Raw genomic sequence first — 20736 nt, 5'->3', positions numbered from 1 at the left:
AAAATAGAAAATAATGACTTAGGCGGTTTGTTTACGAAGGTGACGATATGATGACATGTGGAACTGTGAGTAATGAGTGAATGGTCTGTTTTGACGAGTGGCACTGAATGGGCATGGCACGAGAGATGGCACTGGCACTCAATGGACGTGGCAGAGGGTGTCAATGGGTGTGTGGAAGAAAGTAGTACATAATGGGTATAGGTGTGGCAAAACAGGCGGGTGGTACTGCAGAGGAATGGAAAGAGATGTGGCACTTGCTCAATAGATGTGGTGTGACTTTAGGTACAGAAAGCGTGAGTGGAAGGAAGGGGTATTTATAGGGTGTGGGTATGGTGACAGGTGCAGTGTGGCATATGGCACTGAATGGGTATGGCAATAAGTGGCACTCACACTCTAGATGGCAGTGGAAGAAGGTGGCATTAAGTATGAGTGTGTGGTGGGATGGTGGGTAGTGTGGCAAGGCTCATTATGCGGGTGTGGCGGGGCGGGCGGGCGTGCAGATGTGGCAACCGTCTGATGGGTGAAAATTGTCGTGATGATGTGGCAAGGTTGTGTTTAGGGCAGTGTCAAGGTTAGCGAGGCGTGTGGAATTAAGGCATGATTGGGTCACGGCATTACAGGTGACGTGAGGGGGACGGGAAAGGAGGAGGAGGAGGAGGAGGAGGAGGAGGAGTATAGAAATAGGAGGCGGTAAAGTGAAGAGAAAATAATGTTCAAATATAGAGAATAAAGGGACGAACCGAATGTAAGAAGGCAAAAAGATGAGGAGGGGGAAATTAAGGATGGATGGGCGGATTAGGAGAAGAAGAATGAAAAGGAGGATGCGAGAAGGAAGGGAACAAATGGAGAGGATGCTGCGGATTAAAAAAAAAATAGGAGGAGGAGAAGAAGGAGAAGGAGACGAAGAGATGAAAACACGGGGTGGATAAGGAGAAAGGGAATGGTTGATTGATTGCACGACTAACCTTGGCGCCGAGATGAGCCGATGAGGACGGAGGGAAGAAGAAGAAGAAACAGGGGAGGAGGAGGAGGGAAGAGATGAATTCCGAAGTGGACAAATGACTCTCACATTCCGTTGTCCAGGCATATTAGGCGGGTGGTCTTCCTCATTCCCTTTCCTTTTTCTACCCTAACATACTCGGAGGTTTTTGCACAGTGGTATCAACGCCGCTTTACACGAGACTTCGATGAATTACTGCCGTGGTGGTAATTTTTCACGTCAGGGCCGACAGATATTTCAGACGAGGCAAGACTGCTTTGTCCCTTTATTGTGCTGGAGTGCAGAGTATCAGTGACTTCATAGCCAGGTACACACACACTGCTGGCCATTACTGTTGCCATCGTCATTCTCACGCCGGGCTTCATAGTTAACTTATGCTACCACGGGAAACAGAGCGCCCTGTGATTATCTTTGTGGGTATCTTCATTCCTTGCGGTTGTGTTTATTTCTGGTGACTTGATTGGGTACTATTGGGAGTTCAAGGCCAGCCAGCATAAGGACCGCGGGGTTAGAGGTTACAGAGCTCCTCGGATAAATATAAGGGGAAAAAATAGAGTTCGTGAAATGTCATGAGGTAAGTATTATATTAGCTACATAGGTACTCTGATAGGTATGTGTCCTTGGTGGTGGTGGTGCTGGTTTTGATGTGATATTCATCCATTAGTTTTATACGCTCTAACTCAGGTGTGTGTGTGTGTGTGTGTGTGTGTGTGTGTGTGTGTGTGTGTGTGTGTGTGTGTGTGTGTGTGTGTGTGTGTGTGTGTGTTCTGGATCAGTCTATTACTCGGAATGAGGCGACCGACAAAAAGATAATGACCACAAGGTATGTCACCTCTATACCGACCCCGCGGCGTAACGGTAAACAGAAGAAGCCGCCGCGAAGTAGTCCTCCTCCCCCTCCGTCGTCCCCTTTCAGAACCACCGTCGCCTCTTCACTCAATGGGGAAAACGAGCAATAGCCGCCGAGTATCTGTCCGGTCTGTCTATCTTTCCCGCGGTGTAAGAATCTTCGTGGGAAAAATGAAGAACGTGTGTGCGTGCGTGCGTGAGCGAATGAGTACCGGTGTAGTGGAGGGGGTGGGGGTAAGGGGGTGCTATAAACTTGTGGGGAGGGGGAGGGGGATGATAGTGGTGGTAGGGGTTGTAATAATAGAGACGCTGGTAATAGGTGTTTGTGGTGGTGGTGCTGATATCAGAGAGAACATAGTGGCGATGGAGTTGATAATGGAGATGGTTAGGTAGTGGTAATTATAATGGGGAGTTTTAATGGTGATGATGTGGGTGATGACCATGAAGATAAAATGGTAGTGGTGGTGGTGGTGGTGGTGATGGTGGTGGTTTTGTTTACAAGGGAGGTGGTTATAGGTAGTGGTGATGATACGTGGATAGAAATGGTTGTTGATGATGATGGTAGAGGGATGATGATGGTGGTGGTGGTGGTGGTGTGAGGTCCTTTATGGGAGATGACTTTACATGTGGTTATTACTGTAGTTAACTGTTCTGGTGTTGATGGTGGTGATAGTGAAAGGCGTGGGTGAAGGAAGTGAGGAAAATAGAGAGGGTTACATAGATGGAATTGGTGATGGTGATGGTGGTGATGGTGATAATGGTGATGGTGGTGGTTTGGAGCAGCCGTGAGAGGCGTTGGCTCGTTAAATGACAAAGGTACTGTTGTTGTTACTGTTGTTGTTGTGATGGTGGTGGCGGCGGTGACAGATGGCAAATGTGTTGTGGTGGAAACAGGTGGAGAGAGTGACACACACACACACACACACACACACACACACACACACACACACACACACACACACACACACACACACACACACAATAACAAAAGAGAAAATGACAGCGTTCCCGAAAGTACTCTAATGACAGTGATAAAAACATACTCCTCCTTCCTCTTATCCTCCTCCTCCTCTTTTTCTTCCACCTCCTCCTCCCCTCCTCCTCCTCCATTATCACTTCCACCTCGAATACCTCCTCCTCCTCCATAAACTACCCTCCTCCTCCTCCTCCTCTTCCTCAAAATACAATTATCAACTATTCTCCCTCACCTCCTCATCGCCATTCTCACCAGTCTTCCTCCCGAGCCCTGCCTCCTCCTCCCTCCCTTTCGTCTTTATCCACGCCTCCTCCACCGCTTTTACCTGGAGGTGCTCACACGCCCGTAGAAAGTGGAAAGTGACAGGGATTAAATGGAGAATAATGCTAGACGGAGAGGGGTGAATGAGGAGGAGGCGGAAGGGGAGAGATGAGGAAGGAAAGGGAGGAAGAAATGGTGGAGAGAGAGAGAGAGAGAGAGAGAGAGAGAGAGAGAGAGAGAGAGAGAGAGAGAGAGAGAGAGATTCTTTATAAGGGAGAAATAGCTGTAATGGTCGTGTGTGTGTGTGTGTGTGTGCCCCGACCATTGCGTCAAATGCTTCGAACAAGTTTCATACACACACCTAACAAACAAAGGCTCAGGTGTACTGGTGGAGTTTTTTTTTTTACCACAGCGCTAGATTATTTATTCTGGGCTCAAAAATAGCTAAAACATCAATGAGCGCAAGTATTCACCGTATTTCATCATTCACTAACGATCATATTGGCTTTCATCCTCACAGCACACTCGAGTAGTAATTAAGTTGTCAGAACAATTATCTCCGTTGACGCGTGCCTGACAAGTAACTGATTGCGTATTGTGTTGACTTACGTAAAGGACGAGTTGTAATCAGTCAAGGAAAAATTATACGTGACGCTGCATTACCTCACTCCAGGGCGCCCTTGTGACTTGCAGGACGATTTACAGGCGCCATCTGGGGAGTCTTACTAATCTTCCCTTAGCCTTATCACCTGCTCTACAGTTACCGTTGACTGAGGCCACATACAGCTTGGGGAAAAAAAATCATGAACACGGATAGAACCGATGAACTCTATCGGCTAAAGATAGAATTAACATTATTACTTCTACTACTACTACTCCTCCTCCTCCTCCTCCTCCTCCTACTACTACTACTACTACTACTACTACTACTACTACTACTACTATTCCGCCCAGCGCTGTATTGTCGCCATTAAGGAAATCTATACACATACCAACGATATTGCAGTCATTATTGTCCCCTGATCAGTCCCACATGACAACACTTTCTCGGTATACGGGGACGATACAATCAAGCTTCTCCGTACACACGATCACAACGGACGCTCCCTTGCAATGCCTGGGTTTAGTTGCAGTGTCAGGAACAACCGCTAGGAAGCTACGCGTGTACTCCCTCCCATTCAGAGTTGAGGGGGCGGCGACGCGCTCCGCAGCCAGCTCACACGGGGGCCACAGCGTGTGTTCCTTCGTCCGGTTGCGTTCCAGGTCACAGGAGGGGGAGGCGTGCAGCGGCGGAAACAGCTATGATGATACGTCTTCGGTAGCCGATAGATACTAAGGCCAGAACTCAGGATAACGGTGGACTTGCACAAAGTGGAGTAACGGAGCATGATGAGATAAAATAGAAGAGGACACCAGCTTTGGGAGAAAAGATATGGGAGCTACAGACTAGCGACAATATAAAAGAATAGGCCAGTTTTAGATAAATAAAAGAGGGGATAAATAAAAAGAATAAAAAAGAGGACATCAACGTTAGCAGAAATAATACGAAAGGAACATACACAAAATATGACTAGGAAACCAGCTTTAAATAATAGAAAAGAAGGAATGAACAGGCAAAGTAAAAATAATCCCACTTCAGGAGAAAGTATAGTGAGGGAAAAAGCAAAAAGAGCCAGGATTCAGGAAAAAATGACACGGATAGAACAGGGCAATACAGGAACAGAGGAAACTGAGGAGAAATGAATGGAACAAAAACACAAATTATTACTCGGCCAGCTATGTAAAAAAATGAAACTGGAAGAATAAATTAGAAGGTAACATTAGAGGGAAGACCAGCTTTAGAAGACAAAAACACTAGAGTCCAACTTAACTATGCAAGACACGGAGGAACATGTATCTTTCTCTTCCCACAAGGCACAGGAAATGTTTTTTTTTTTTAGTCTTTCTTTTTAGGCCTCTCCATCCTGTCTCATTAGTCGCTGTGAATCCTCTGGCCACTGAACCTACGACAATTACACTTTATAAGAGGAAGGGAAGCGCGGTGTCTTCCTCTTCCTTCCCCCTCTGACCGGCTGGCATAAAGTGGCTCTGGCTGCCTATTCGTCTGTCTGTCTGTCTGTGTATATAAAACGAATCAAAGAAAGCGTGGTTCCTTTCCCCACTGACTCACTGTATGCTATTCCTGCCTGACATAATGTGGTTCTGGCTGTCTATCCGTCTGTCTATATATCTGTCTCTGTGTATACAAGACGCATCAAGGAAAGCGCGGCCACTCACCCCCTGACTCATCGTATGCCATTGCCGTATGCCATGTCTGGAACTATTTTTTGTGATTTCGGGGCTTCACACACCCACATCTGACAAGGCTTTCGTAGAGGTTGTGGGTATTTCCATGGGTAGTTTTATAAGCCTACTGATAGTTTGACAAGGCTTTCGCAGAGGTTGTGGGTATTTCCATGGGTAGTTTTATAAGCCTACTGATAGTTTGACAAGGCTTTCGTAGAGGTTGTGGGTATTTCCATGGGTAGTTTTATAAGCCTACTGATAGTTTGACAAGGCTTTCGTAGAGGTTGTGGGTATTTCCATGGGTAGATTTATAAGCCTACTGATAGTTTGACAAGGCTTTCGTAGAGGTTGTGGGTATTTCCATGGGTAGTTTTATAAGCCTACTGATAGTTTGACAAGGCTTTCGTAGAGGTTGTGGGTATTTCCATGGGTAGTTTTATAAGCCTACTGATGGTTTGACACCGGAGAGAGACAGGAGGGGCAGGAATTATAGGAGAAGGGAACAGACTCCAGGAGACGGGACACAACCCCCGATTAATACCTGGTACCCATTCATTGCTGGGTGGACAGGGGCGCAGGGTATCGGAAAAGCCGCCCAAATTTTTCCATTCCGCCCGGGAATCGAACCCGGGCTCTCTCGGTTGTGAGCAGAATGTGCTAACCACTGCACCACGAAGCCCCGACGAAAGGGTCTGAGAATACGGACCATGATATCCGATGGTTTTGTCCGTTCATCTAACAACTTGTATGCATATCCGTCTCTTTTTATGCATAGATGACGGAAGAAAGACCGGTCCTCCTCCTCTCAACTCCCTCACTGGCTTTTGTCTTTGTATATTATTCCTAAAACACGTTGGTTCAGTCTGTCTGTCTATGTATGTACGAGGGAATGAAGTTAACTAACCTAACCTAACCTAACCTATTAACGCAGAGTCTCACCCTCCTTGAGTGCCTGACAGACTGGTTGGCTCTCGTCTCCCTGTGCTAGACATTTCTGACACGCGGTTGTTTGGTCTGTCTGCCTGTCTGTGTGTACGTCCTTCTGTGTGTGTTTGTCTCTGTGCACACGAGGCGGAACGAAGGGAGGTGCTGGTTGGTTGACTGTCTGGTTCTCCTGGCTTTATTTATACTGTAGCTACCATTTGTGATATATGATTATACTATATGTCTGCCTGTTTGTCTGTATCTGTGTATATATGACGGAATGAGGAAATAGTGGTCTCCTCTTTGCTGCCTGGTTCTGTCTGTCTGTTTGTCTGTCTGCCTGCCTTTCTATTTTTCAATCCTGTCTGAATAAACGAGGGAAAGGAGAAAGCGCCGGTCCTCCCTCCATGGCTTAGCTGTTTGATTCGGTTTCGTCTGGCTGTATGTCTGTCCCTTTCTTTGTATGACTGTCTGTTTGTATATTTGTCTGTGTGTCTGTGTTATTTCTGGTTTCTCCACGTGTGTAAGATTGGGTGTTTCTGTCTGTCTGTCTGTTTGTCTCGTTGCTTTCTCCCCGCGTGTGTGTTTTTTGTGTTTCTCACCGTGTATGTCTGTCTCCATTTACTTTCACCCGTGTGTGTTTCTGCTTGTCTGTCTGTCTATCGTCTATCGTATCTCACAAAAAAAATACGAGGACAACGCGATACTAACTCTAATTACGTATAGGTAAATACACACACACACACACACACACACACACACACACACACACACACACACACAAACACACACACGAGCCGGTCATGGTGTTCGTTATATCATGTGCGTACTTTCACTAAAGGTAAAGTGAAACTGCTAAAACTCGCGGGACGAATTTAAGCTTTTAATGGTGAGGAGGGAGGAAGAAACAGCTGTTCAGGGGAGGTGTGTGGGAACGGGGAGTGTTTGGGATTTTAAGCGACACGTAAAGAGTTGTCACGAAGGACCAGTGTGTGTGTGTGTGTGTGTGTGTGTGTGTGTGTGTAGTTGCACCATCACTTTATTGAGTGTGAGAAGAATAGCATGCAGCAGAGATATCGACCTCAATCACGCGTACTTCGAGACGTGGATGATGAATATAGACTCTCTTTCCCTCCCTCCGCTCTTCCCCCGTGGCTTGCCGTGGTTGAAAGGCGACGTGAGCATCGGCAGCGGTAATGTTTCTCTCCATCTTATCACAGGAGAAAGTTGCGGTCCGGGTTAGGCTGGTTGGTAGTTTGCCTACGTAGCGTCAGACACTGGCCAGCGAAAGGGGAAAGTCATACCCAGGAGCAGAGAAAGCTCGTAGTACACTTTCTCTTTCTCTTCCATGAGAGTTATAACCCCCACAAGTGAGAGTAGTCCACGCGTAGGATGCTGGACAAGCGGCAGAGGGGAGAGATGACCCCCTGGAGGTTGCAGTGTATACCACCTTCCCTCCTCTCTACTCCTCTTCCCGCCTCTCCCTCCACTCCCTCGTGCCAGTTGTAACCCCCGAGTGAGTGAGGGCCACACGTAGCCTACAGAATGGGGTGGGGGGCAAGGGGTGGAAAAGGGGAGAAATGCCCCTCTTGAAACCGTAGTGCATACCAGCTTCCCTCGATCCTCCTCCCAGCCTTTTCATTCTTCCTCTCTTGGCAGTTGTAACCCCAAAGTGAGAGAAGATTTCACGTATATGTGTGGGGAGAATAGAGTAAGGGAGGCTGTAGGGCGTAAACCAGCATCCCTCCCACCGCCTCCCCCCACTCTCTCAAGTCAATGCCTCGTCAACCCCTCTCACTTTCTCCCGGGAACTTGGCCCGCTCCTGGCTGTATGAATTGACACTTTAGTCTATAAGGTTCTCTGCGCGACACTGGTTCAAGCAAATCACAAACCTACATTTTTTTTTCTATCTCTATATACACTATTCTACTTTCACTTTTGCCCTCGCTGGTTAATGTTAGACAGGCACGCTGGGAGGCGGCGGGTCACAGGGTAATGCTACGTTGGGGGGAAGGGTCAAAGTCATTCTGGTCTGTGTCAAGTTCTACTTGCACCATGCACCTTCACGTGCGCCCCAGACGTGTGTCGCGACCCGGTGTCCTCAAATATACGTCGCTGTTGCAACGGAATCACCACCAATAACTCTTTTACAATGATCAACAACATTATCGTCTCCATCATAAGCATTCAACACCTCCATCCCCACACCCCTATCACCAGCCTACTGAAACGCCACCAGCATCCCCTCGATATCGATCTCCGCCAATGTTATCACTTACAGCATAAACATACCTTCCCCCCACCATCACCAGTCTACTGAGCCGCCACCAGCATGTCCTCTATATCGATCACAACCAATATTGCTATCACTTACAGCATAAGCATACCACCACCACCACCACCACCACTGCTGTCGCCGCCGCCGCCATACGTACTGAGTAACCCTTCTACATGCACCTGACATTCGTCACTGACATTACGCTATCACAGCCATGCTAATCAATGGAAGTCAATAAACCATACATCAGTGGTGGTATCTTAGGTGTCATTTCAAGCGGCTAAGCGATCATTCTTGTATGAACAGCCTGTTATTTGCGAACAACCAGCACGTGTCCCAAGCCTGGAAACTTCGAACACTCCCTGCACTTTAAAGTTCAGTTCAGTACTTGATTCGTCCTGTACCTTGGGCCAGGCGCAATGTGGCACGGTTTTCTTTACAACCGGAGTTTTATTTCACTTTAAGAGACAAGGCTTTTTTTTCATTTAGCATTAAGCGAATTTACACCGTTTTAAATAATATATTTTCATTGCAGTGAAAGTCGATGACTTGCCAAACACGATCGGTATATATTCTTTTAAGATTTTCTGTTCACCGTGGAGCACTGCCTGCAAGTGTTTCTGCCAACCAGAATTTTTTTTTTTACGTGGAGAGAACGGTCACATTTATGCTGCAATGTGAGCAAGCCTTCATGCAGTAAAGTGGAGAATTGGCAAGGCAGAGGTGGACGGGCGAAGTTCTTTCGTTGTTGTTTTTATCTTATTAATATATCATCATAATTTTTTGGGGGGGGTAAAACATAATGTCCTAACTGATTGCATTTTTTTTCCATGCTTCCCATCGCCTCCATCTCCACGTTTTTTCTCTCTTCCTCCTCCTCCTCCTTCTCCTTCTCCTCCTCCTCTCATCATTATCTTCCTTCTCCTAATTTTCCTAAATTTCTTATTTCTTATATATTTTTCTCTTCTTTTATTCTAATTTATTTTTCCTCCTCCTAATTTCCCAAACTTATTTTTTTCTTCCATTCTCTTCTTTTTCTTTCAATTTATTTTTCCTCTGCCTCCTCCTCCTATTTTTTCCTAATTCCTTTTCCATTTTCTCTTTCTCATTTCTATTTATTTTTCCTCCTCCGCTTCCTCCTCCTCCTTTTTTTCCTAAATTTCTTTTTTTTCCATCTTCTATTTTCTATTTCTATTTATTTTTCCTCCTCCTCCTCCTCCTCCTTTTTTCTTGAATTTATTTTTCTTCCATTTTCTTGTCTTTTGTGTCTATTTATTTTTCTTTTCTCTTTCTCTTTCTCCCCCCGCCACCACCACAGCACGAGATAATTACTTTTGTTTTTAATTACAGGAACAATTATCCTCTTTACGGTGGGTTCATTAACAGAATACCTGAGTTACACCCCATCTCTCTCTCTCTCTCTCTCTCTCTCTCTCTCTCTCTCTCTCTCTCTCTCTCTCTCTCTCACACACACACACACACACACACACACACACACACACACACACACACATACACACAGAACAGGTATTCACAGATCATGACCCACCTCCAACATCCCTTCCCCATCCCGTCTCCTCTCCTCTCCTCCACTCCCTCCCTCCCGTACTCTGCTCCTCCCTTTCCCCGCTGTAGTAAGCTCAAGAGGTCATGTGTCACAGGTCACGTCATGTAGCGAAGTGATGAAATTCCTTCCACGGGGGCAACGGTGCTTATCCTCCTCCTCTTCCTCCTCCTCGCCCTCCTCGTATTCAAGATGTCAGAACGAAACCATTTGAACCTACTCCATTTCAGTTCTCCCCAGCCAATATCTTCGAGACGTCTATATGCGAAGGTCCCGTTATCTTCCTCATCCTCGCCTTGCCATTGATTCGACCCCATGATGTCACAGCGCAGAATCGCTCTCCTCCTCGTCTTCGTTCTCCTCGTCTTCCCATGCATTGACTTTATCCCAAGATATCAGAACAAAACAGATCTTAATCCTACTCCTTGTCTTCTCATTCATTCTTGGCTTGGCGTGAATGAAGCTTAACATAATCCTCCCCCTCCTCCTCTCCTCCTCTTTCTTGCCCTCTTCTCCTCTTTCTCGTTTTTCCCATTCAATCCCTTCATGACCTCTGAGAGCCATAACCCTCCTCCTTCTCTTCCTCCTCCTCCCTCCGTCTTCTTCCCATTCAATCCTTTCATGACCTCTGAACGAGACGTAACTTAATCCTCCTCCTCCTCCTCTTCCTCCTCGTTTCTCCCCATTTGATCCCTTCATAACCTCTGCGAGAAACACTTGAGGCTCTTTCCTCTCCTCTTTTTTCTTCCTCCTCCTCAGAGACTTGTTTTCCTCGTGATTCGTATCCTGAAGTCTAAACAAAATAGACAATCCGATAATGTGTCATTCGTCAGTACTTTGCACGCAGGCTATCTATTTTTTTTTTTACATTATCGATTGTATTTTTAAGCTCACGACGAAAGTTATAACGTATTACGGTTGATACTCTTTTGTTCATCTGTCAATTTTCAGCATTTCATTATTTTTCCTCTTAAGCAGTTTTTTTTAAATTTATAATAATGTTTTAACGTTATACTAATGAGACTGCATTTACTTATTCTTCATCCGTCAATATTTTACAGTCCATTACTTTTTTATTAGTTTTTTTTTTTGTTGTTGTTCTTACGACTCGTAGTGAATTTTCAACGCAGTAATGAGATGACATTTACTCAATCTTCTTATATTCGGCTTTGTTTTTGTTCGGTTTAATTTCCTGGTCCAGCGTGGCAATTAGGTTTTTACTCTTTTTCCGGCCAACAGGTTAAATAGAATGCCATGACAGTCCGTAACCCTGACACAGACTCGTTACCAAAATACGTTAAAATGTGAAGGACAAAAGAGGAAGCATAAACAAAGACAACAAAGAAGAAAAAAAGGATAAAAAGGAAGTCTGCAATCTGGACACAAAGTGAGTACTAAAAAATGCTAAAATGTGAAGGAAAAACAATAGTAAAAAGCAGGTAAAAGGCGACATCGTACAGGGTCAGAAGAGGTGTGTGTGGCTGGTGGTGGCGCCGCTCTTCGCTATACCCACCCTCACAACACTATCCATCCTTCAGACTTTTCATACTAGGACTTATCATCCACTTCAAGTTACCCTCACCACGCATGTAAAAGCCTCTTGACAGTTATCTTAGTAAGGCTGTGCAGTACTACATACCTCTCTCTAGTCATACGGTATTTAATGCTCTAGTTGTGATGGGGTGACCCAGTACCCTTCACCATGTCAGTTCACAATAGACTACACAACGTTACCAACACCTGTATTTCCCGCGGTGAACTCGAACCTAATTGAGGGCAGCAGGCGCGGCTGGTACTGCTCTGTGCATAGTGTCTACTCTATCCACCTTCTCCAAGTCAGTCATTCACTAGAGATAACTGAGCGTCATTACTTATTAGCATCACAGCACTCACGTCGCCTCGCTACATTATAACGTAACTGAGGGCAGGAGGCGTGTCTGGAGGTGGCTGGTCCGCTACGTGGGGTCAGGACGGGGTCACCTCCTCACCTTGGGACGGGAAGGCGGCGGAAAGGCACAGGGAAAACGGTAAGGGGGAGGAAGGCGCGCGGCTAACCCGGAGGAAGTGAACGGTGCAGCATGAGGAGTGACTATCGAGGAGTGGGACAGGGCCGCGGTACGAACAACGGTGCACTGGAGAGGAATGCACTCGTGGTCAAGTTTGCCTTTCAAGTAATCAAGTAAACTGAATTGATTACTGAATCGATAAATGTATAACTGAATAAATATAAATAAAGACAATAAGGAGCAAAATAATAAGTTTTTTTTCAATAATTATTTAGAAAGGAACACTTCGATGAGAGATCTGCGCCCGCCTCCCACCCTTCGACCACATTTCTAAATATCAACCGTTGCTAATGAAAGTCCGACCGCAGTCGCTCCATCTTTCATTGAGCAGAAATAACGATGTGAGTTTCCCTGCACACAAAGTTCTCTCCACACGCAATCATCCCATCCACCGAGCCTTGATCACGGGGAAGCATCACACATGAACAATCCAGGATCCGGTGGCCTAACTTTCACCGGAGAAGGACTACACACGACCACGAAGACGATACCTCCCCCGGAACCCCCTACCTTTCTCTATAAGTCCATCAGAAATTATGGGACGTGTGAAGTTTTTGGGCTCGTCATTACAGTGGTTGTGTGGTTGATTGCTTGCCTTGAAATGAACACCTGATGAATTAATTTAACCATTACTAAGTGGAATTTAGTATGTTCGAAAACTAAAGCTTTCTCTATGTGACTTAGGAAACGTGCAATGTGTAAAACAGTGGATCCCAAACTTTTCCAGGCTGGTTTCCCTTTGGTTTCCAGGTGAGTTCCTAGCGCCCCCTCCACCCACACACATGCGAACACACGCCTCTTTCTCGGTATTTGGTATGCTGCGGACACGCAACAAAATAAAGCTATGCTATCGTTTATATTTCTTATTTCAGTTTTATTATTTATAAAGAATACGTATTCCTTTAGCTTAGCCTTAGTGTTCGTGACATGGATTTTGTCATTCAGATTTTGTAAAAACAAATTAATTACTCCTAAAGGCACCCTGCCGCCCCACTACCGCCTCCTTTATCCTCACCGCCCCCCAGATCTTTCCACCGCCCCCAGGTGGGCGGTAAGGCCCACTTTAAGAACCACTGCTGTAAAGCTACAAGGGTTGGATATTACAGGATGACATACTTGTGAGTCATTCTAGGCCTCTACTATTAATGAAGTCCGATGCCTCCCGATCGACCAAAGCTTTCCTTGCGTGAAAAGAAAAGAAAAAAACAACAACGAAGTGTAAGGCTGTTAAGCTGGACATTTTAATGATATAGTCTACTTGCTTGCCTAGAGTTGACACCAGTGTAATTAATCTAATTTTGACCTTTTACTGTATGTGAAGTTAATTTCATCAACATTGCAAGGTATTTCCAAAGGTTAAGTAATTGATTTAAGCTACATGTGTAAATGATTCCTGATGGGTTAACACTACGCGGCATGACCTAAACACATGCAATATATGTACCATGTTTGAGCTAACCCTTTCATATGTGTGTTTTCTGATGCCTCGACACTTAGCGGTATGACCTGGCCGAACATAAATGACTAAACCTAACATAGCTGATCAAACCCTTGCGTTTAAATGAAATCTGAAGCATCGACACAACACGGGTATAAAACCTAAACAAAAGCACTACTATATTTTACAATTTTGTGAAGGAGATTTCCGATTCGTTGACACGTATATATAGCTAGCAGCATGACCTAAACCAGCGGCTCCCAAACTTTTCAGGTCACGCACCACCTCCCAGGCTGTTACCGAGTCCCCCCCGCCAAGATTCGAGCAGTACTAAGGTCCCGTCGATTTCCTGAAATTTTGTCCATTTTTTTACGAATTTTGTGCTCGCAAAGTATGAGGCTCTGAGCGATGGCTATCAAAACTGAACGAAATGTACAGGTCTGCGGGGTGGATGAATGTGCTCAGAGTCTGGGTAAATTTCAAACAAAAAACAGACAACTCCGCTGAAGCGTACAACATACATTAGTTTTAAAACAATGTCAGTTAATGAGGTGTTTGAAATTTTAATGAGACATATAATCCGCCATTACATTATTATTTCTTGCCTTACGCATCCCTAGTGATCAGCTCATGCATCCCCCCTCCCCCCCAGGGGTGCGCACCACACTTTGGAAACCAATGTCCTAAACGAACATACCTAAGTTCACAATCCAGTTACCTTCACTCCAGACGCCCTGACCCGCGGATTCTAGGCTCCTTGCCCTGACCTAACCCAATGAAGGTGGTGGGTAGTACATGCCTGGCTGGCGCCCATGTAATTGCTGACTCTCTTAACACTTATTCATATGAGGTCACACACACACACACACACACACACACACACACACACACACACACTTATATAAGAAGGTTCACAAACGTACGTGCTCCCACCATTACATGCACAGTTATCTTCCTCCTTTCCCTGCACTTACTGTAATTTGTTATTCTTTTTCTTCACAAATTTGACCTCTCTCTCTCTCTCTCTCTCTCTCTCTCTCTCTCTCTCTCTCTCTCTCTCTCTCTCTCTCTCTCTCTCTCTCTCTCTCTCTCCTGCCTATTATGTATTTACTCCAACTGTAAGAGGCTGGGCAGATGTATTATAACTTTGATAACAAACCTCGAGGCAGAGGAAAGAGAGAGAGATTGAGAGAGAGAGAGAGAGCAACCATAGTCCTTTCATCGTCACAAAGCGTTAGGCTCAGTGAAATAAGACATATATTGATGATGCTACATATCACAACGCATTCCCAAGTCTCATACCATACATCGGCACGTCAACAGACAGGACCAATGAACCATAAGAAACCCGGGGGAGACAGCAGGAGGCGGGGTGGCGGCATGCGGGGTGGTGGGTGGAGGCTGCTGCGGGAACGTAACTTTAACTAACCTAACCTAAAACGGGTCGGGTGCTGAACACTGCTTAAGTTCAGGAATAAGCGTCCGGGAGGGGTGGGTGAAGTGCGATGGGAAATGGGGGTATTAAAGCCTAAGATTGAACATATTTTTGAGAAGTATTCTCTCTCTCTCTCTCTCTCTCTCTCTCTCTCTCTCTCTCTCTCTCTCTCTCTCTATATATATATATATATATAGATATATATATATATATATATATATATATGTATAGATATATTTATGTATTTATGTAAACGTCTATATATATATATATATATATATATATATATATATATATATATATATATATATATATATATATATATATGCACACACACACACACACACACACACACACACACACACCATAACCACCACCACTACCATGCAGGTAATTACTCAGTCCCATTGTTGCGACAAACCCCGAGTCACTCTCGCTCCCCGTAAGAATTTAAGACAAGTGTGCTGTTTTAAGGCGGTCATGCACCAACAATAGCAGCAGCGGCACTAGCAGAAACAAAAGCTTCAACAACAGAACATAATATTAATGACAATAAAGAGTTCGTTTAGGTGTGTCATTCACCCAAACTCTGATCACGCGTTGGACTCGCGGGCGTCATCCAGTACCCTTCCGTTGAGTGTCATCCGATCCATGGGTAGGTTTTGAGTACAGCTGAGTCCTCAACTACCACCCCTCCCACCTCTTATTTCTTAAAGGGGGAGAATAGTTGCTCCTTGACAGCAGAAAAAAACCTTTTCGGCCTAAGCAAGCCTCAGTGTCCTGGATAACAGGATGAGCAAAGTATCCACTGCGCCACAAGAGTGGTGTGTGTGTGTGTGTGTGTGTTGTGTGCATTACGCCCAATGGGGAGAAGGCATATTGTTTCTAATTGATCATAATAATGTTTGGAATTCCGAGGCGTTTTTTCCTGTCTTGATCGTCACGGCCCTGGTGTCTGTAGTAGGTCACTGGCCTTTGGAATGACGTTTGCATGGGCGTGAGTCATAGTGCTCCTGTGTGTGTGTGTGTGTGTGTGTGTGTGTGTGTGTGTGTGTGTGTGTGTGTGTGTGTGTGTGTGTGTGTGTGTGTGTGTTACTTTCCACGATAAGAACGCTAATGCTCATGTGTTTGAGGCAACTCTTACGTAAGTTTACACAACTGAAAACTTTTCCTGTCCTTCATTTTCTTTGATTTTGCATCTTGTGAATGCCATACATGTGTAAAACATACCTAGATAACCAGATAATGAAGTGGGTGCCTCCCGTGCACTACAGGACAAGCAACTACATCCCACATATTATGACCATTTAATTATTGGTTAGTCGCAAAGATGAAAAAAAAAAAATCAGAAACATGTAAGAGATTTTTCCCGGTTTGGATGACGAAGCTGAACATTTCCGTTAGCATGTGAAGTCAGTGGTTTGTTATTTGTGTTTACCTACGAATAGATCTCGGTGTTTCGGCGCTGAGAAGCTGATAGGATGGCAGAAAGCACGTCGACGTAGATGTATCACAGCTGATTATACGACGAAGAAATACTCGCCAGAATATAGATGTGTTTAATATGAAAGATCATTTTACATTATCATTTTTACGAGGGACCTGAGAGTGACCGAATATTATATCATGCGATTTCTGCGGGTCGATTTCTCTCGCGGCATGCTAGCTCAGGGAAAATTGCACCTTTCATCTCAGCCAACAGCAGCCGACTCCCGTTATTTTCACCCATTATGGAGTACATACACATATCTGTTGTCCAGATACACCAAACTTTCCGACGCGCCGCAGTGAAAGCTACAGCAGAAGTGAAATCATTTTGCTGTAAGAGTGATGAAGAAACTCCCCGACTAGTAACAATCTTCTCGCTCGTCATTAATGAGTTTCAACATTTCCTGCTTCATTATGTGTTTGACCTTGTCCTTCCTAATAAAAACTAATGATAATAAGAACTACTAATGCAATTTGTATTGAGTAGCTCTGATTTTGTATTTCTCAAAATATTGCAAGAGGCAAGAGGAATGTTTTACGTTTGAAGAAAAAATATTGTCTGTTTATCAAGGAAATAATTATACGTGCAAAAACTGACTTTACCTCATTAAATCCTGCACTAAGTTGCTTCTGTGTGTTGTCGGAGGGAGCAGCACATAACGTTCTTTAATTACATTTCAGGAGACGCAGGAGGAGGTCGAGGTGCTTGGCGAAGTGTTGGTGCAGCGGCCCGCCGTGCTGGTGTCTGGGGCGCTGGTGCTGCTCGGCGTGCTGGACTGCATAGTGAGCCTCGCCTGCGTTGCCGTGTGTGCCAGGGAGGCGTGCGGGCTGCACTCAAAGGGCACCGACCAAGTCCACGGCCTGTCTGAGGGTCACAACCGGAAGGAAAGATTGTACCGCTGGCTGGGTCAACAGAAAACCATCTTCCCCATTGTCAGTTTCTTTTTTAAGTGTATTTAGATTAAGTTCTTTGTAAAATATAATGCAATGAAGATTTCAAGTGATAAAAAACTCTGATGCATACAATGACATGGAGTAAAAGAAAAATATATATTACTCAACCCAGCTTGTGAACAATGCATCACAAACTTAAATTAGGATCAAGCTTAAACTTTGCATACAAAATTACCGGATTACATACCAGTTTCTAGTCTGATAAATTTCATCCGAGTTAATCTTTAATTTTATTTTTTGGTATCCTTTAACAAATCCTAAAAACGGATTGTACGGTGATGTTCAGACTGGGGTCGGGTGATACATCTTTATTTTAGCTACTTTTAGTTATTTTTTTTTATCGTTTCAGTTGTCCAGCATTTTCATTCACCATAGATCATTTGATTGGGGCATGCAGTCATGGCGCAGCAACTTATTCCTTACTAAGTAGCTTATGATACGTATTGGAATGTGTGTGTGTAATTCACCACCACGGCCTGATCGCGTGCTGGACTCGTGATTGATAGCACGTACCCTCCCGGTGGGAGCATTCGGAGCTCGTTAGTCGTGTTATGAGTACTGCTGGGACCTTCACACACCACACACGCCCTTATCAGCAGAAAACTTCTTTCGGCTTGAGAGGAGCTGTCCTCAGCCTTCACTGAGCCACTCACCATAGTCTGGTGATCGACAGCCAGTACCCTCCTCGAATGAGGTTGCTCACACTTTCACAAGTGACGTATCTGGATAAGGCTGAAACCTCACACCCACACACACCCAAGACAAGACTCATGAGGCGGGACACAACCCCAGACTGACACCCGGTACCCAGTCACGTTTGTGTACTTGCCTACTTGGAAATTATAACAATAGAACAGTTAAACAACAATAACCAATCTGTCACTATTCCCTCCCACGCACGCCAAGGTCAGAAGAAAGCATTTCACTTACATTCGTTTTGAAAGATTGATCCCTTCGTGCTTTTCCATTTGTTTTATGTATCGATAAGTTTTCCTCAGTTTCATTTACGAAATCTGTATTCATGACATACCGCATGATAGATTAATGTTGAGCTTATACACGTAAAATTGTAACTGTGGCGTGTAGTATGTTCTACGAGTACACCTTGTATGAAACTCTTTAGAGAATCAATCTCTCTCTCTCTCTCTCTCTCTCTCTCTCTCTCTCTCTATATATATATATATATATATATATATATATATATATATATATATATATATATATATATATATATATATATATATATATATATATATATATATATATATATATATATATATATATATATATATATATATATATATATATATATATATATATATATATATATATATATATATATATATATATATATATATATATATATATATATATATATATATATATATATATATATATATATATATATATATATATATATATATATATATATATATATATATATATATATATATATATATATATATATATATATATATATATATATATATATATATATATATATATATATATATATATATATATATATATATATATATATATTTATTCTACTAACCTTTAAACCTCCAGTAAACCCATCAGAACGAGTGTAGAGATCAAAACAAGTGTTAAAATAGCCATGCAATATGTATAAAAGTTGAATCACTTAAAATTGAAACCTTACCATTGTTGTTGTTTTGGACGTGGTGAAGGAGCACCGATCACCTATCATCTACGACTAGTTCACTCCTAGGAAAAAAATGAAATATCATTTGAAGAATGTTGACTTATGACGCTCCTCTACGAACAGTCACATGTAACTTACACGCGTCCATAAATGATGCCGCTGCCTGGCTGGAGGACCACCCCGCCATGGGACGTGGAGGTGCCCATGGCCGCGGCACCTTTCATCCGATTCGGTGTTCCTTGTTTTATTACATTTCACCACATTTAAGACAAACAGCAGACGCTGCTGATACCTTTTCAGTCACAATATATTTGTTAAAGTCAGCAACGGTCGATTCTCAGGAGTTTATACACAAAATCTCACTCTTCGGTCAACGGCGTCAGCTTGTTTACCCGAGCCGCCGCGGGAACTGCCACTCCGAGCACTACGAAGCCCGACGCAAACCGACAGTCCTTTAGATCTGCTTTCATCACAAACTTGTGACCATGATATATATATATATATATATATATATATATATATATATATATATATATATATATATATATATATATATATATTATACAGTCACATACACACCGTTCCGTAGCTCGGTGGTTAAAAGCTCTACGCTGCCAGGCTTCGCGGCTTGACAGGCTGAGGTTTAAGCCCTGCTCAGGCCGGGATTTTTCCGCTGACAAGGAGTGGTTACTGTCCCCCCTTGAGCAAGGGGAATGGTGTGTGTGGTGTGTAGAGGTCCTGGCAATAGGGCTACCCAGTGATCGACTATAAAGGTATTGCTCTTGTCCGGAGGGTATTGGCTGGTGATTGCGAGTCCAGCTCGTGATCAGGGCGTGGTGAAATACACTCCTGCGTACCCCCGTGGTGCAATGGTTAGTGTGCCTATTATAGCTACAAATCCGCGGGACTGGGATCGAATCGGGGTTGTCGGCATGCACCTCACCGGGCTCACCCATGTGATCACTTTCGGGCTGGGTCAGTAAATAGGTAGCCTACCTGGGGAAATGCGAGGAACTCGGATGTCACACTGGCCCGTGTCCCGAGGTACCTAGTAATGGGTTCTTCCCACCACAGGCTATAACAGCTTTAACTTCGCCTTAACACTGACACACATGAAGCTCCGTAGTGCAGCGGTTAGCCCCCTCACATCACAATCGAGAGGTTCCGAGTTCAATTCCCTGGCGAAGTGTAGATGCATGGGCAATCTCCCTACTGTCCACCCAGCAGTTAATGGGTACCGGACAAGGATTCTAGAGTAGTCTAGTTTAGACTCCCTGGTACCGGGTGTCAGTAGGGGTGTTGTGTCCGTCTTCCCGGGTGTGAGGTTCCAGCCATACTCAAAGATCCATCCCTTCAGAGTTCCCAAGCTCGTTCGGAAAGGGTATTGGCAGGCGATCACGAGTCTATCGCGTGGTGAAACAATGGTGAATTACATACATATGAGTAAGGATGAGAGAGATTTGTACAAGAATCTATACAATGTAAAGAAATGTGGTCATTGAAAAAGCTGACTACTTATTAGCCCATTCCTGCAGGAATGTTTATGTAGC

General features: G+C 44.2%; 1 protein-coding gene and 1 long non-coding RNA gene across 2 annotated transcripts in view; one reads left to right on the top strand and one right to left on the bottom strand.

Annotated features, from left to right (window-relative positions):
- Positions 1-20736, top strand: part of LOC127007224 (uncharacterized) — a 38954-nt gene that overhangs the window by 16535 nt on the left and 1683 nt on the right. The window contains exon 2 of the mRNA XM_050877933.1: positions 17248-17499. Within this exon, the coding sequence (XP_050733890.1) occupies positions 17248-17499 (252 nt within the window). The remainder of the gene's footprint in view (positions 1-17247; positions 17500-20736) is intronic.
- Positions 4050-19649, bottom strand: LOC127007249 (uncharacterized). The gene is made up of 3 exons (XR_007760127.1): positions 19325-19649; positions 17170-17431; positions 4050-4502 (listed from the first exon to the last, which is right to left on the bottom strand). It is a non-coding gene; the product is annotated as an uncharacterized LOC127007249 (long non-coding RNA).

Source organism: Eriocheir sinensis, chromosome 3 (assembly GCF_024679095.1).
Source record: "Eriocheir sinensis breed Jianghai 21 chromosome 3, ASM2467909v1, whole genome shotgun sequence".
NCBI classification, from domain to species: Eukaryota; Metazoa; Arthropoda; class Malacostraca; order Decapoda; family Varunidae; genus Eriocheir; species Eriocheir sinensis.
Note: the sequence above shows the minus strand (reverse complement) of the source record. Positions and strands in the feature narration are given on the sequence as shown.